General features: G+C 51.3%; 1 protein-coding gene across 1 annotated transcript in view; it reads right to left on the bottom strand.

Annotated features, from left to right (window-relative positions):
* Nucleotides 1-4273: 4273 nt before the first annotated feature.
* Nucleotides 4274-15792, bottom strand: part of COL22A1 (collagen type XXII alpha 1 chain) — a 241976-nt gene continuing 230457 nt past the window's right edge. The window contains exons 59-63 of the mRNA XM_062189414.1: nt 13767-13946; nt 12116-12182; nt 9476-9658; nt 7376-7453; nt 4274-5339 (exon numbers count right to left, since the gene is read on the bottom strand). Coding sequence (XP_062045398.1) covers nt 5152-5339; nt 7376-7453; nt 9476-9658; nt 12116-12182; nt 13767-13946 — 696 coding nt within the window. The 3' untranslated portion in view covers nt 4274-5151. The remainder of the gene's footprint in view (nt 5340-7375; nt 7454-9475; nt 9659-12115; nt 12183-13766; nt 13947-15792) is intronic.

Raw genomic sequence — 15792 nt, 5'->3', positions numbered from 1 at the left:
TTGTGGGTAAAGTCACTGCCTGGACGCCTACATGTAGGCGCTGTTTCGAGTCCTGGCTGCTCCACTTCTGATCCAGCGCCCTTCAAATGTGCCTGGGAAAGCAGTGGAAGATGGCCCAGGTGTCTGGAACCCTGCACCCACGTGGACGACTTGGAGGAAGGCCTTTGGGTAGTGAACCTGTGGATAGAAGATTCATTCTCTCTCTCTCTCCCCCTTTAACTTTGCCATTGAAATAAATAACACATCAATATTAAAAGAATCCAATTGTCGTTGAAGGCTGACAAGTATAAAAATGGCTTGGCTTTCCCTATTTTTAGAAGATCCAACCCTCACACAAATCCTCTGCCCTAGATGTAGTTACAGCAGCCCCTCCACCACCCCACCCCCACCTGAGGGGGACGCGGTCAAAGACTTCACGGCTACCTGAAGCCATGTGTGCTAGCTAATCCTATGAATGCCGTGTTTTCTCCTATTTTCTAGGTGAGGCACAGTAAGAGTAACAATAAGTGGTAGTGGAACAGAACAACCGTGACAGTAGATTGCAATAAGCAGCTCTTCATTACATTCCTTATCTCTGGATTCCTATTGACTCTTTAGCCCACAGATAGAAGGGAAGCGAAGCCGCCACCACGGACAAGGGGGCCTGCTCTGAGTCCACTTGACTGTGGAGGAAGCAGAGGTCACTAGTGTTTCCTGGTCCACACAGTGGAGGGCCAGGCAGCACGTGGGGCTGCCCTGAAGCCAGAGACTGGAGGGAGGCTGCGGGGCTGAGGAAGAGGCTCACTCGGCCTCCAGCCTGGCTGCTTCCCATCTGGGGAGCTGCTTGAGCATCCTGCCTCCTGGAAGGCAGGGCTGCCAATCAAGGGGTCTCCTACCAGCCTCAATAAGAAACCACCTGTGCCCTGTGCAGAGAACAAGGAGATCCCCGAGCCAAGGCCAATGTGCCCGGATTCTCCCTTCTTCCTGCTGGAAGAGTGAGAAGCCCATGGCGGGCTGGGGGGTCAGGTAATCCCACAGCACACCCTGGGGCCCTTTTGGAAACCCCTGGTCTTGTCATCTCCTTCTCGTGCATCTCCCCCATGTTTCCTGAGCACTGAGCCAGGCGCTGGCCCTTTCTTGGGGCCCAGAGCCTTGCTCTTCCTGCCCTACCCCAGCCTTTCCAATGAAGAATGGAGCTTGCAGAGCTGGATTCTCCAGTTGTAGCAGTTGGCAGGAAGCACACAGGGCGGGTTGGCTGGGAAACACGGGTATTGCGAGTTGGAGCCCAACTCTCTGGGCCACTGTATGCATCATGCATCCCTTCCTAACACATGGCAGAGTCTGTCCAGTTCTCCCAACAAGGTCCTAAAATCTGTGCAGACATCAGAGTTGGGCCCAGGTCTCAATCTGTTTAAACTCGAGCCTGAGAGCTTGGTTAGGAGGCGTCTGGGCTGGAAGAGACAGTAAAGAAGGCTGAGGGTAGGGTAGATACGTCTAAAATCTCCTGGGGGACCTTGAGAAACGCACCTTAGCACCATCCCTGGAGGGGCTGAGCCAGAATCTACAGTGTTAAATATAAAGCCTCCCAGGGACTCTCTAAAAAAAGTGGGAGAAACACTTGGATCCAAATACTGGGACCTGTCATTTACCACACGGGATAAATCAATCTTTCTGAACCTCATTTTCCTTAACAAATCGGAATTTAGATTATACAGGGGTCTCCCATGGGTGGAAATTATAAACTGACCCTTAACAATGAATCTACATATGTCAGTCCATCAAACTGTACACTCTCAATGCGTGCAGCTCTTTTAGCACCTTACTCAATTTTAAACACAAATCTTGGCAACTGATCTGAGGTTTAAACTGAGCCAGATCTGTTTTCTTCACTTGACAAAGCAAGCAAGGCATACGCTGTTTCCCGCGGTGTGAGACCTCTGAAACGCTGAAGACTTGGCAGACCTAATCCTTTTAATGGGACCCATTTGGTTTGCATTTCTGCCCCGCTCTCCCGGTCTCGAGTCCTCACCCCACTAGACTGAGGTGGAGCACCTTGTTTTGCCAGGGTGTAATGAACTATCAGTCAAAATCCACAAATCATTATTTTTTTACTTATTTATTCATTTTTTTTTGACAGAGTGGACAGTGAGAGAGAGAGAGAAAGGTCTTCCTTTTCTGTTGGTTCGCCCTCAGTGGCCACTGTGGCCAGCGGGCTGCGGCCAGTACACCGAGCTGATCCAAAGCCAGGAGCCAGGTGCTTCTCCTGGTCTCCCATGCGGGTGCAGGGCCCAAGGACCTGGGTCATCCTCCCCTGCACTCCTGGGCCACAGCAGAGAGCTGGACAGGAAGAGGAGCGACTGGGACAGAATCCGGCGCCCTGACCGGGACTAGAACCTGGTGTGTCGGTGCCGCAGGCGGAGGATTAGCCTATTGAGCCACGGTGCTGGCCACAAATCATTCTTGAAACTCAACAATAAAAAACCCAGATAACCCAGTTTTAAAAATGGGCAAAACATCTGGACATGTCATTAAGGATAGAGAATATGGACAAGAAAATATGCTCGATATCATGTGTCATTAGGAAATTGTTAACTAAAGCAGTGCAGCACAACTATGCATTTCTATTACAAAGGCCAAAACAACACAAAATGTGGGTGAGGGTGTGGAGCAACAGGAACTCTTATTGATGCTTATGGGGATGCACAATGGTTTAGCTATTCTGAAAGACAATTTGGCTGTCTCTTACAAAACTAAATCTACTCTTGTGTACCCTGCAATTGTGTTCCATTTATTTACCCAGTGGAACTGAAGTTATTTCCATCCAAAAAATACAAGGATGTTTATAGCAACATTTACTTACAATTTCTAGAACCTGGAAGCAATTGAGCTGTCCTTCAGTAGGTGAGAGTGTTAACTGTGGTACGTTCAGACCATAGCATGTTATAGGCACTAAAGATGGTCTATTAAGCCATGAAATGTCATGTGGGAATCTTAAATGCGCACTACTAAATGAACAAAAGCAAACTTAAAAGGCTATATACCGTATCACATCTTGGAAAAGTTGGAGTGATAAAAGGAGTGGTGGTTATCCGAGGTTAGGAGAAATGGAGAGGCAGGGCACACAGCGATTTTGGGCAGAGGAACTACGCTGTATGATAATGCAATGGGGTGATATGTCCCAGACACAAAATGTAAACACCAAGAGTCAACTCTATGTATTGATGGTGGGGGACAGTGTGTCAGTGTCGGCTCCTTGATTCTAACACACTGCTTTAGTGTGGGGTGTTGACAGCGGGGAAGATCTCTACCTTCCTTAAAAAGGGTCTATTTAAGTGCACACCACCTCATACAGAATAGTCAATGCTAGGGGCATTGTGCGTGCTCAGGGTAAATATTTCATCACAAACCTCCTGCTTTGTATATGGGTACTTGGGTCCTGAGTCACAAAGAAACTGTCACTGGATTTGACTATTTCTGAGGTTTCAAAGGGCAATGTAACACACACACACATGTGCCTATAAGAACTGACCGAGATGGCAGAGCGTGAAGGAGGCTGTCCGCTCTACAGTGAGTGTGTTGCCCCCCAACCTCCTCCACCGACCCCAGACATCACCCACCCGAGAGTCAGCACCAGCTGACTGAATGAGGGACAGGACTCTGGTCCCAGTTTTAAATCATTGCACTTAACATGAGGGCTGAATTGTAGCAAAATACTTCTCTGGGTGTTTATACTGCTGGCTCCCCAATCAATTGGAGCCATCTAGTATGGGGAGATAGGAGGTTGCTAAGCACATGCTACGTTAGTCTGCAAGGGCTTGACTGGTCCATTGGATGGACACATGGATGAATGGATACAGCAAGGACGCAATCAGCCCATCAAGACGGGGACGGATGCAGCCAGAGCAATTTTTTTGAGGCCACTGGCAAATCACGCTGTTTGGCAGGTGTGTCTCGCCGAAGCCAGCTTTGCACTGCCCTCCCCACCTTGACCCATCAGAAATGCGGTTGTGTCAATGGCTTCTGCTACAATGCAGACTACAGAGCTGTCTTGGTGACGGGCATGGTAAGAGCTTCCAGAGGCTGGAGCAGTCACACACACACACGTTTGTGCTCACACTCACACAGCTTGTGAACTGAACATGTGGGCAATGTACCCTAGAGCTTGCAGAGTTCACTGTAGGTGGATGCTGGAGATAAGAACTGAAGCATCAACAGGAACTAGGGAGGAATCTCACGTTTATTGAGCACCTGTTCAAGGCGGGCATGTCACATACTCAATGTGACCGATTTCAGAGACGGGACCCTGGAGACACACATTTCCCAGATCTGCTCAGTGCCCTGGCCATCTGCCCACCATTAGGAAAAGACAAGGGAGCAGCTGTGAGTCCCCTTTATTTTGCAATCAACATGGTTAAAATCAACACGAGGAACCTGGAGTCCTAGCTCCAGCGGAAAAGCAAAGAACACCCAGGGCTGCTGCTTCCACACCAGGTTCCTGCCTGAGGCCCTGATGCAGGATCCAGAAAACCAGTGTTGAGCCTTGCGATGTCACTTCCCACCTGCAAGCTTGGAACACGAGGTCATGGGCCCCCCGGGGGCTGGCTCTGCTCCCTGCGTGTACATCCCATCGGGAGGCCAGAACATTCTTCACGTCTCCGAGTTCCTTCTTCTGCTTCATTTCCCTCTCCTGGGAAGTGGCGATTTTTGGATTGTTTCTCCCTGGGCAACCTTGAAACACAACTCGGAATAGAAGCTCACTGGTTCTGTTGCTTAGTTTCCTTTTGGAGAAAGAGGTAAACGTGGCAAGCATCTGGCCAGGGTTTCATAGCACCAAGGGTTTCCTTACAGTTGGCAGCTATGCCTCAGCTGGGGGCCATCGGAGGAACCAAGAAACAATCTCTTGCCCCACAGATCAAGTCTTCCCAGCTTCAAAGGAGAGGGAAAAATCTCACAAAGCATCAGCATACCAAATAATAACATTAATCTGACCGACCGGCAGCATCTGTTGGTTTTTAATAATTTCAAAGTCTTTCAGTCTCTCTCAAGAAAACAAAAATAAATGATATAGGAAAAGAAACACCCAGCTCAAATGCTTTAAGGCCTCTGGCTTTCCACTGGGCTCTGAGTTCAAGTTTCACAAATCTACCACCGTCTCTGGCATTCTGGAATCTTCTAGGGGCCCTTCACATTACCAGGTCGGGCAGCGAGGCTGGCAAAGTAGGCACACTGGGAGGGGTCACACTGGCCAGGGGGGCCAGGTGGGCCCGGGGGGCCAGGATGTCCAGCTGGTCCTGTCTCCCCTTGAGGGCCAGGAACCCCAGGGAGTCCATCTTTAGCATACCCAGGTTCACCTGGTTGACCTGGCAAATGAGGAAGAGAAACAAAAGATGGGTTAAGCTCTCCTGGGAGCCCCACTCCCACTTCTCCCATCCAGTGTGAACTCGGGGATGAGAACACCTTCAGGGACGGCATGCCCCTGGTGTGGGAGCTCCACCCCGAGGGGTTGGGGTGGTCCACAGGGGCACCCTAATTAACACAAGGGAAGGAGCTGCCTCAACCATTTGAAGGAGGACCATGGTCCAGGCACCAATGAAGAGAAATAAACAAGGGGAGGTGGGAACATAGTCTCCACTTAAAGCCGGGTGAGAAACCAGAAATGTGTAAGAACACAGTTCTGGAAGGTGTATCTGAATCCAGAGAGCAACACCAAGTTCTGAGCACCAACCACTGGCCCCACTGCACACGAACTGAGAGACGCCTCGTGCTGTTTCATTCGCAGCACCCAGCCACTCCCAGGTTTTCTGTATTTCTCCGTTTTATCTGCATGTTAAATTGAAACCCCATACTTCATTTACTCATTCTGCAAAATCATGGCCAAAAGTAACATCCAGAATGTAGCTGACCAACACTTACTAGCCCAAAATGTAGACCCAGAAAATACAACCTATAGACAACCCATTGCTCCAAGTATTAAACATCTATTATAGGTAATCAATTGATCGCCCTATTTGGCTTTGGGTACTGGGAAGCTCAGCGCTAAGTTTTGTAGTTCATTCTAGTAGTGATATTCTTAACAGAAAACCTATAAAATATACAAAAAGTAAACTTTCCCTTAAAAAGATCTTTAGACAGTTCATGACTTCTATTAGTGCTTTGCTAACAGTCATTTAATCTAAACCCAATTTTGAGACCAGCAGTTAATTTGCTTCTTCAGCTGGGAACTACCGAAGTGTGGTCATTATCTCAATTTCACATCGATACAATTATTTCTTCTAAATGACTTGTGTGCTGCCTTTTTATCTTTACTAGAAATTACCTTATTAAAAATTCTTAATATTATAAGCAGTTTGGGAGTAGGCATATTGTAAAAAATAAACATTTACAATATATTTCTAATTCTCTAAATAATACAAGTCCACAGAATATTCGGAAAATCAGGAAGGCATTAAAATGTGGATACTTCAAAAAGTTTATGAAAAATAAATGGTAACTTTATTTTGGTGCAAAAATTCCTGAAATGCATGTAGTTATTTTTATGATATGCCTTTTCCACAATGCCCTCCTGTTCTTTAAATTATCCATAGGTTATCCATAGGCTCAATTTTCTGGAATCTCGAGTAAGGTGGAGTTCCTCCCACCTTGGAGTGCGATTATGGCTGTGTGCTAGAGCTCTTCAGTAGAGCCAGGGAATGGCCAGTTTTCCAAGTCCCCAAAGCCCCAGGACGACAGATCACCCAGTCCCTTGGCCAGCATTCCCCAACGAATATGCCGAGGAATACTAAGAGGATATTAACGGGGTGTGGTAAAAGGAGAAAGGTCTCACATTCGAGTTTGGAAGATGCTGCATTGGACACAATAAGTGACATTTTTTACGCCATACTTCTTGGCACCTTAAGACGTTAACATGCGCTAGAAGTGTCTGGAAAGGGACACGGGCTCCAGCTTGGTTATTCAGCCCCACCTCAGTGTTTTGTGTCCTTTTTCCAGGATCTTTTCTCAAGATGTTCTTTTTCAATCGACACAGAATGACTGCACCTGTGGATGGGGTACGATGTGCTACTGCAGTCCCTGTGTGCTGAGTTGTCCTGCCAAGTCTTCGGACACCTGTCATTTCCCTGTGTTGGGAATATTCAAAATCCTTCCTTTGAGTTGATTTGAAATATGCAATAAACCATTGGGATTTTGAATTTATGGAATACACTTAAGAACCCATGAAATCCATTGCAGTTTTTTTTTAGTAAGCCCAGGAGCAAGGATTCTAAAAATACTTAATAAAAACAAGCAAGTTATCTCTTTGTCAGCTGAACCTCATCCACTCCACCTGTCCGTTCTTGGGTCCTGTGTGGCCATGGTCCTGACTGCTGCTATGGACTTCTCATGTCTATGTTATTCATACCTGGGATTCCAGGGGGTCCCATTTCGCCTCGGAGGCCAACTCCAGGTGCACCTGGGTCACCTTTAGCTCCTCGCTCACCTGATGAGAGAAAAATACACCAGTAGTGGTGGAGGCCCACGATGGGGGCAGACACAGGGAGCTCCAGTCAGCAGGAGGTGCAGGTGCAACCCTGTGCTGCCATACCTGCCCATGTAAAGCCATCTTGCTGCTACAGGCTAACCCACGCTGTACGCCTGATTCTGTCTCACACATTCACTCGTTTATACACTCCTCAGAAATACACACACTGGAACACCACAGTAAGTCGACACCCCCTCCCAAATACAGGCTCAAGTACATATATTCACATGTAAGCCTTTATGCAAGCTCTCATCTACTAAGTGCATACACACACAAACACAGCCACACATGCGTCCACCCCACAGGCTCAAACACAGGTCACCAAATGCACATGCCCACACTCGGTCCCCTACACAACCTAAGCCCACATGCAGTGTCTTGCACGTGTCTACTCATCCCTGTGTCCACAAGCGTTTGGCCTGGGACTTTATTTGCTATCTAGTTCCTTCTTGACAAATTCAACAGCCTACCATGGGCATATAATGATAAACAAGGCAAAGTTCTAGCCCCAAGAATTAAAAAAAAAAAATCTAAAGATAGTTGAAACAACACAAAGAGCATCTGAGACAATGCAATTAAGTACCCTGATAGCAATTAAAAAAAAAATCTACTTCAGACATTGAGGAAGTCATGCCCTCTCAGAATATTTGAGACCATTTAAGTGAAGTCATTCATATTTAAAATACTCAATTCTCTGTCCTTAATGTGTTGTCCAATGTGAAGTAATGCTATAACTAGTACTGAAACAGTATTTTACACTTTATGTTGTGTGTGGGTGCAAGCTGTTGAAATCTTTACTTTATATACAGAAGATCAATTTAGTATACACTAAGATAATTGAAAATGAATCTTGATGTGAGTGGGATGGGAGGGGTGCGAGTGGGAGGGAAGTTATGGGGGGGAAAGCCATTGTAATCCATAAACTGTACTTTAACTTTTATTTAGTAAATATAAATTTTCAAAGTACTCAGTTCTTTAATCACTTTTTGCTCTGTCATTTCTAAAAAAAAAAAAAAAAACTCCTGTTTGGATCAGATATTTTCCTTTGTAATCCAAATTGAAATGTGGCTAGCTTGTGGGTACGTTAGACCATTCATTTTTGTCAGAATTATGACATTTGGTCAGTATTCTGCCACAGTCTGGCTTCCATGCAGGGTGCTTCCTTATTGACGTTTGTTTCATATATTTTATTTAATGAATGAATACAGGCAGGAGTAAGGGGCACAAATTTAACTTAGAGCCTTTCCAGTAAGATACACTATGGGAATGAATGAAGGAGGGAGGGTTTAATAAGGAAATACGAGGTCAGTAGAGGCAGACGTTAGGGCACCCATCTGACTCCCAGTGACCAAATGACACCACGCACCCTCCCCACCCTCCACAAATGCCTAGTCCTCGTCAGAAAGAAGGGCGTTGGTACCGTGCAGAATTTAGCTTCAGGGCTCTCCCCTCCTCCACGCCTGCCTGCCTGCCTGCAGTGAGGGTGCTGCGCTGTGGACGTGGGACAGGTTCTGCCCTCTGGAGGACAGACCTGCTGGTATCCAGGGCTCTGGTGTCCAGATGGGTCACTGCTTGACAGCTGGACAGTTGGCAGCCATTTTTAGCTGCAGTTGAAAGCCCTTCATCCGATTTCAAGGCTCCCATTTAATCTCCATTTGCCTGGAGATTAACTGTCTTATCCCTCAGTTAGTTCCAAACCTGGTAGAAGAAGCAAGCCGCATGCATTACCCCCGAAACCAGGGCAGGGAAGACGGAGCGAGAACAAGGAGGCGGCCTTCCCAGAAGCGACATAATTCACAAAACTGATGAGCAGCAAAACCTCTCATGCATAGGAAACAATCTCACAACGCCCAAGTCCAGGGTGTTACCAGGCTGCAGGGAAGACCGGTGCAATGGACAGTGCACCGTGCTCCGCTGGGAGTGCCGACCTCACAGCCCTTGTGTGGCCTGCAAAGCCCACGTCCTCCACGCTCGACTCACCTTTGGGACCCATTGGTCCAGAGGGTCCTTCCAGACCCCCCTGGCCCGGCCTGCCTGGCTCCCCCACGGGGCCTGCCCGGCCTGGAAGCCCATCCTTTCCTGGGGGCCCCGGAGGCCCGGGTCTGCCTTGAGATGACTTCATGTGTGCTGGGGGCAGCTGGGCCAGCAGGTAGGCAAGCTTGGCTGTGGAGGAGGAACAGACATTTCATGAAGAAGGGGTGGCAGGCAAGGGCACAGCAGTGACTCACTGCAAAGCTAGGAACAGGCACTGCAGGACAGGGCCAGACACAGGGGCGATACGGTCCATGGTGACCGCACTGCCCCTGGAGCGAGGCTGCTGGGCAGGGGTGCCAGGGTAGCCACCGCTAGCTGTGAGGCCTCTTGACCTCTCCCAGCGCTGGCTCCCTCCTGTGTAAAAATGGAGATGGTGTAAGGACACCTGCGGCGCCTCGTCAACGTGTGGACGGAATAAGAAGATAACGCACGCCTGGCAATTTCAAGCTCCTGGTCAGTGCTGGCAGCCAGCACAGCGGCTGCTGTGATTGTTGGCTGATGCAACTGAGGCCTCTGGGGTTAAGTGGTGCACACAAAGCTGTGTAGTGCCTATTGCTAATCTGTAAATGGCTGGCTGGCTATTACGGCCATGTAAGACCGGGCCACATCTAAGATTGACTCGTAGAATCGATTATGAAAGCCAGGGTCCGGATGCTGGCTCTGAACACTTCCCTACTGGACAGGGTATACAGTGCCCATCTGATGGCCACCAAGCGCTGGTCCTATTTTCCATACAGTCACAGATCATCCAGTCTATGTGCGCCATCTCAGGAGTAGTGTGACTGAGGTCAGAGAGGCCAGGAGGCCACCAAGGCCCTTAGCATTTCAAAACCAAGGGAGAGTCAATGACCTCCTGACTTCCTGGCCGTGTCCCATCACAGCCCCAGCCTCCCGCTGCCCTCACAAGGTGGCAGGGGGGCAGGAGACCTAATCTGTGACCTGGGAAACCTGAGCAACGTCTCTGAGCCTTGGCTTCCTCATCTTTCAAGTAGAGCCAACGCTTCCCCTTCAAAGGAAGGTGCTCCATCCAAACCTGTTCACACGGGTCTCATCCCTGCTCCTGGGCTGCAGCAACCCCAGGGCAGAGGCCATGGCCATCGCTGCTAAATCCAACACCCAGAAGGTGGGATTCTGGGATCTCCATGCCCCAGTCTTAGGACCCGGCCATCCAGTGATCCCCATAGTGCTGGCCTGTGTTTTCTTCCTTCCATCAACCCCTCTTCCCCCGATTGGTGGTCTTTATTCTCCTGTTTCCCCAGACTGGTGGTCTTTACTCTCCTGTGTGCAGGGATGGGGCCATGTTCACCTGCATGCTCCATGAGGGCAGGGCAGGGTCACTGCACCCAGCACAGAGTCTGGCACCTGGCAGGTGCAAAATAACAAGATGTGACCCCGAGAACAAATACGCACCTCTCCCCACTGTGCCTGGAAGGAGCTATGGGAACCTCTCCTGCCTGCAGCAGGACCCTCCGTGGCTTTCTTCTCTTGTGGTGCAGAGGGAACGGGAATGGCAACAGAGTATGGGGGTGAGGGATTCTGGGAGCAGAGCCTGGCCACAGCCTCCCAGCTCCACAGCCTCCGGCAGTCACTCGGCATCTCCGCTCCTAACAAGCTCTGCCTCCGGAGTTTGGGGAGCATCTCCCCCGTGTTAACAACAGGCAGGTGCTGGAGCCCCCCCCCCCTGACTACTGCAGGAGCAATTACTGTAGCTGTCTTACCTTTCTCACTCCCTGAGCATCTGCCATGCCAGCACATGCCAGACCTGGGGCTGTAACAGTCTGATACGGGGGACTAAAGGGAGCCAGCACTGTGGCATGGCAGGTAAAACCACCACCTGCGATGCCGGCATCCCCTATGGGCACCAGGTCGAGTCCTAGCTGCTCCTCTTCTAATCCAGCTTCCTACTATTACACCTGGGGAAGCAGAGGAGGATGGCCCAAGTCCTTGGGCCCCTGCAACCATGTGGGAGACCCTAGATCAGCCTGGCCTAGTTCATGCTGTTGTGGCTATTTAGGGAGTGAACCAATGGATGGAAGACCCCTCTCTGTCTCCTTCCCTGTCTCTGCAACTTTGCCTTTCAAAATATTAAAAGAATTCCACCTCCTGGGAGGCACTACTTTTGGGGACTTTGAAACAGGTGCAAAGGTCTGGAATCTCGATCCATCGTCCAGGGCTTGCTCCCCGAACTGACTCGGGTGTCTTCATCTCTCCTGTCATCTGTGCCACTTTCAACCACAGAGCTTGGCTCGCTGTAGTGAAGCTGTCCTGTCTGTCCCCTGCCTATCTCCTCCCCCACACCATGAGCTCGGGGCGCAGTGAGGGGGGCACTGCAGACCTCCCCAAACTATGTATCCATCAGACAAATGTCCATACAGAATAAACAGGATCCCAGCAGAGCTGACTTCCTATAGGGCACTCCCTTTCTCCTTTGCCAGAGGCCATCAAGCAGAAGCTGGAGGGGGTCTGTGTGTCTGAGGCTCATCCAGCACACATGAGCTGCCCACACCCACGGCCAAAGTACCCGCCAGTGACAGGGCCGCCTCCGGGACTCCTGCCTGCAAGGCGGAGTGCAGCCCAGCTACTCACTTTCCAGCTGCTTCCCGAGCTCCTCCTGAATGAGCCGCCGCAGGCTGTCCAGGGAGGGAGACTCCCCCTAGGAGGGAGGGAGTGCGGCATTAGTGATCTTCCCAGGAACTCCTGCCATCCATGACACCCAGGGATCACAAAACCAGGGACTCGCGGCAATACACACATGGGGAAGCCCTTCTTCCCGGTCCAGTCCTGGCCACATCTGTGCACCCTCTCCCGGGCCACTGCTGCCCTTCCCTGCACACATGTCCAGCTCTTCCGTGGTGTTCCTCTCTCACACAAACCACTGTACCCATGACTTCTATCCATACCTTCTCCCCAGAGCTGGGCCCAGGAGGTCTGGCCCTAATGTCATCTTGCCAAATTCCCGCCCACTTCCCAGTGACAGGTGACAGCTGCCTCCTGCCTGAGGCCATGTCTGATTCCCTGTGTATGGCTACCACCGGCCCCTCTGGATCCCAGGGTCTGGCTTTCTCTGCTCCAATGGAGCCTGAGGCTTGATTCTCAAAGCAGACACGTTTGTTGTTCGGACATTCAGAGTGCAGTCTCCAAGCTCATGCACGGGCATGGGAGTCTTAGAAGATTCTAGAGGGGCAGTTCTTATGCCCCACCAGGCTCATCCCTCCCTTCTGAGTCCCTCAGAGCCATGCCCAGCCGCTATGAGGACAGGCTCTTACTGTCCCCATCTTTGTCAGCACCGCAGCTGGCCAGGGTCCAGGCATGGAACATATCCACTTTGTTGCTTTTTCTTTCTGGCCAAGAATCTTGACACTGCCAGAGTTTCCATCGCTACCCAGGGAGAGTGGCAGGGCTGGGAGAACTCAGCAGAGGTCCAGTGGCCTTTGACAGCACCCTAAGATCTCCAGCCACCCTTCCCAAACACAGACACACACATGCGTGACTGAGAGACTCTGGCTGCCTGACATCTATGAGGTGGCTGGAACTCAGGCTGACCACAGCCATCACAAGGTGACAGAACCACGGAGCACCACAGCTGGCAGGAATGTGGACGCCCAATGAGGGGGCAGGGAGGCGCCTGGGCCTGCCAACTGCCCCCTCCGGCACGTGCACTGGGGAGTTGGCTTCCATCTTTCACGGCCAGCGTGAGCCTGTGTTACAAAGCCATGTGAAAGTTCTGCCACTCACATGTGCAAAAAGAAAAATAAACATGACTGGAAACAAGTCTCTCTCCTTACATCAGGGAAACGGAGATGCACAGGGAAAGCCCTAGTAGCCCAGGGAGGCGGGAGGAAGTGCGGTGATGCCAGGGATCAAGCAGAGGGGGTCCATCCGTCAGCAAAGCTCAGACACTGAGAGCTGGAGTCTCCATCCCCCTCCGTGCAGGGCCAGGGGTGGAGCAGCTCTACGGCCAACTGAGCGAGGGCCCGAGGACTCGGCCACACAGTGACCGGGGTGGAATGGGACAGGGACTGTTTCTGCACACCTCCCGGGCTGTGCACCGGATTCCATTCATCTGCCAACAGGAAGACTTTTCCCTTCTTGCAGACAAGGAAGAGCAGGTGTGGAGAGAGTCACAGGGCCAGGAAAGATGGAGTTTGTAACCTGGACCCTCTGAAGGTCATACTTCCCCGGACTCCCCTTGGGCTTGGAGTTACCCCACGTCTGGAGCAAACGTCGGTATCCTTACCCTCAGCCCTGGAAATCCTGGCTGGCCCGGGGGTCCTGGAGGCCCCACTGGCCCACTCTCTCCAGGCGGTCCTTGTGGGCCCATCAGGCCTGTGTGGCCTTTGTGGCCTGGGGTTCCAGGGTCCCCAGGCTGGCCCTTCCCACCTGGAGCTCCTTTGTCCCCTTTGATCCCAGGATCTCCCTAGAGGAGGAAAGAAGCGTGTTAGTGAGTGTCACGGCCAGCAGGTGCAGCCCAGGCAGACAGGGCTGGTTCTGCTGAGGGAGGGAAGGGCTTCCCTGTCTCCTGCCTCCCTCTGGAGGGGAGGCTTTGGTCCTAGCTGTCCCACGTGTGTGACTTGTGGTGAGAAGGGCCCCAGAATCTCCACGTCATCCTCTGGATTGTGTCTGTGGGGACATCAGGGCCCAGGAGAGGAAGGCACCTGCCCATGGCCACACAGAGACTGTATAGGACAGCATGGGCACGGATTTCCATATCCCAAGGCCAACCTGCACCCCAGGAGTGCAGCTCCCCTGAGACCGACAGTCCTGGCCCGGTCTTGCTCTCTGTCCAGCTGGAAGGACAGGGCACTCTCCCACAGGCTGCCACAGCTCCCTCCGCTCTGCTCCCCTGAGTCCACAGAGAAGGGTTATCTCACAGTCAGATATCCCCTGCAGCCCCAGCCCAGAGATCGAAGGGCTGCATCAATGACCTGGGAACCATGAACACCCCAGGCGAGGGAGTCCTGGCCCCTGCCTAGTGGTGCTGCTGTGTGTCTGACCAGCAACTCCCAACAGTTGGTGGGTCTGAAAATATGGTGGCCACAGCAGGAACCCCTGGGTGTGATAGGATTCTCTTGGTGGGAGGGAGCAGAGAACAGGAGCAGGAGAGTCGCTGCAAATGTGGCCTGGCTGTGGCCTGTGCAGCTGTCAAACTGTCCTGAGGCACGTGCTGCGGGGAAAAAGCAGCCAGACTGTGGGTACAGCGAGACCTCGGGGTGGGGGAGGAGGCAGAAGCAGGCCACATGCTGCTCTCTGCAAAGATGAAGAGCAGAGGTGCTGGGATGGGCCCTGGGGAGAGGTGGTCCGAGTGCCGAGACAGAAGGGATCTTCATTGGTTTGCAATTTCACTGTTTAACCACGTCCTTGTACTGCTTCTAATGTTTCAACATTAGTTTAGCCGGATCCAAGGAAGTCACTTCAGTTTTTCCAAGTAGGATGCATTTCAGGGAGACGTTGCAATCTCTACCAGCGATCCTGGATTCAGGCGTGGATAGAGGCCCTGACCCCGTCACACAGGTGCACTGCAGCATTCTGGGGTGGGCATTTGGCCCATATTTCAGATGCTCCCAGGAGAACAAAGGAATGGGGAATCCAACAGCTCCCTGGCAATGCTCCGTGAAACCACTTAACAGAGAGGGAAGCTCTCTGCGTATTGATTAGGTATTAGGAAAGACAGTCTAATTTGTGGTCTGAATTCCCTGGCTCCCAGCCCAAACCCCAGTGGCAGCTCCCATGAGTGCCTGGCCCTGTCACTCAGGGACAGAGAGCCTGGAAGAGGAGAGGGAGTCTGCTCTCACTCTCTTCTCTCCCTGTCCAACTTGCAAGGGAAGCTGAGAGAATCTCTTTGCAGGACTGTGGTACACAAGCTGGGGTGGGGGTTGGGGGTGGCACAGAGGGAGGACAGCAGCCAGTGTGTGAGCCCCCCTCTCCCCGCCGCCCCGTGCTGTTTCCTCTGCACACACAAGACTTCCCCGCTGTTGATTTTTGGAGAAATGAAATGTAAAGAAAGGCTTTCGGAGTGTGGTGCCAAGGCGATTCATTACAGGCAAATCTGTTCCCTTGTCACCTCCAGCGACAAATCTGGCTCCCGGCAAATCGGCACTTTGGGAGCAGAGCACAGGCATTCGCACTGGGGGAGAACGGGATCTGTCAAAGTCGCCAACACTTGTCTTTGAATTTGCAAGTACGACAATTTTACGCCTTCAAATAACCAAAGGAAGAGAATTAACAAGGCTGACTACAACAATATCAGGGTGGGGGTGACCTCG

This window comes from Lepus europaeus, chromosome 4 (genome assembly GCF_033115175.1).
Source record: "Lepus europaeus isolate LE1 chromosome 4, mLepTim1.pri, whole genome shotgun sequence".
Classification (NCBI taxonomy): Eukaryota; Metazoa; Chordata; class Mammalia; order Lagomorpha; family Leporidae; genus Lepus; species Lepus europaeus.
This window is presented reverse-complemented; position numbering and strand designations above follow the sequence as displayed.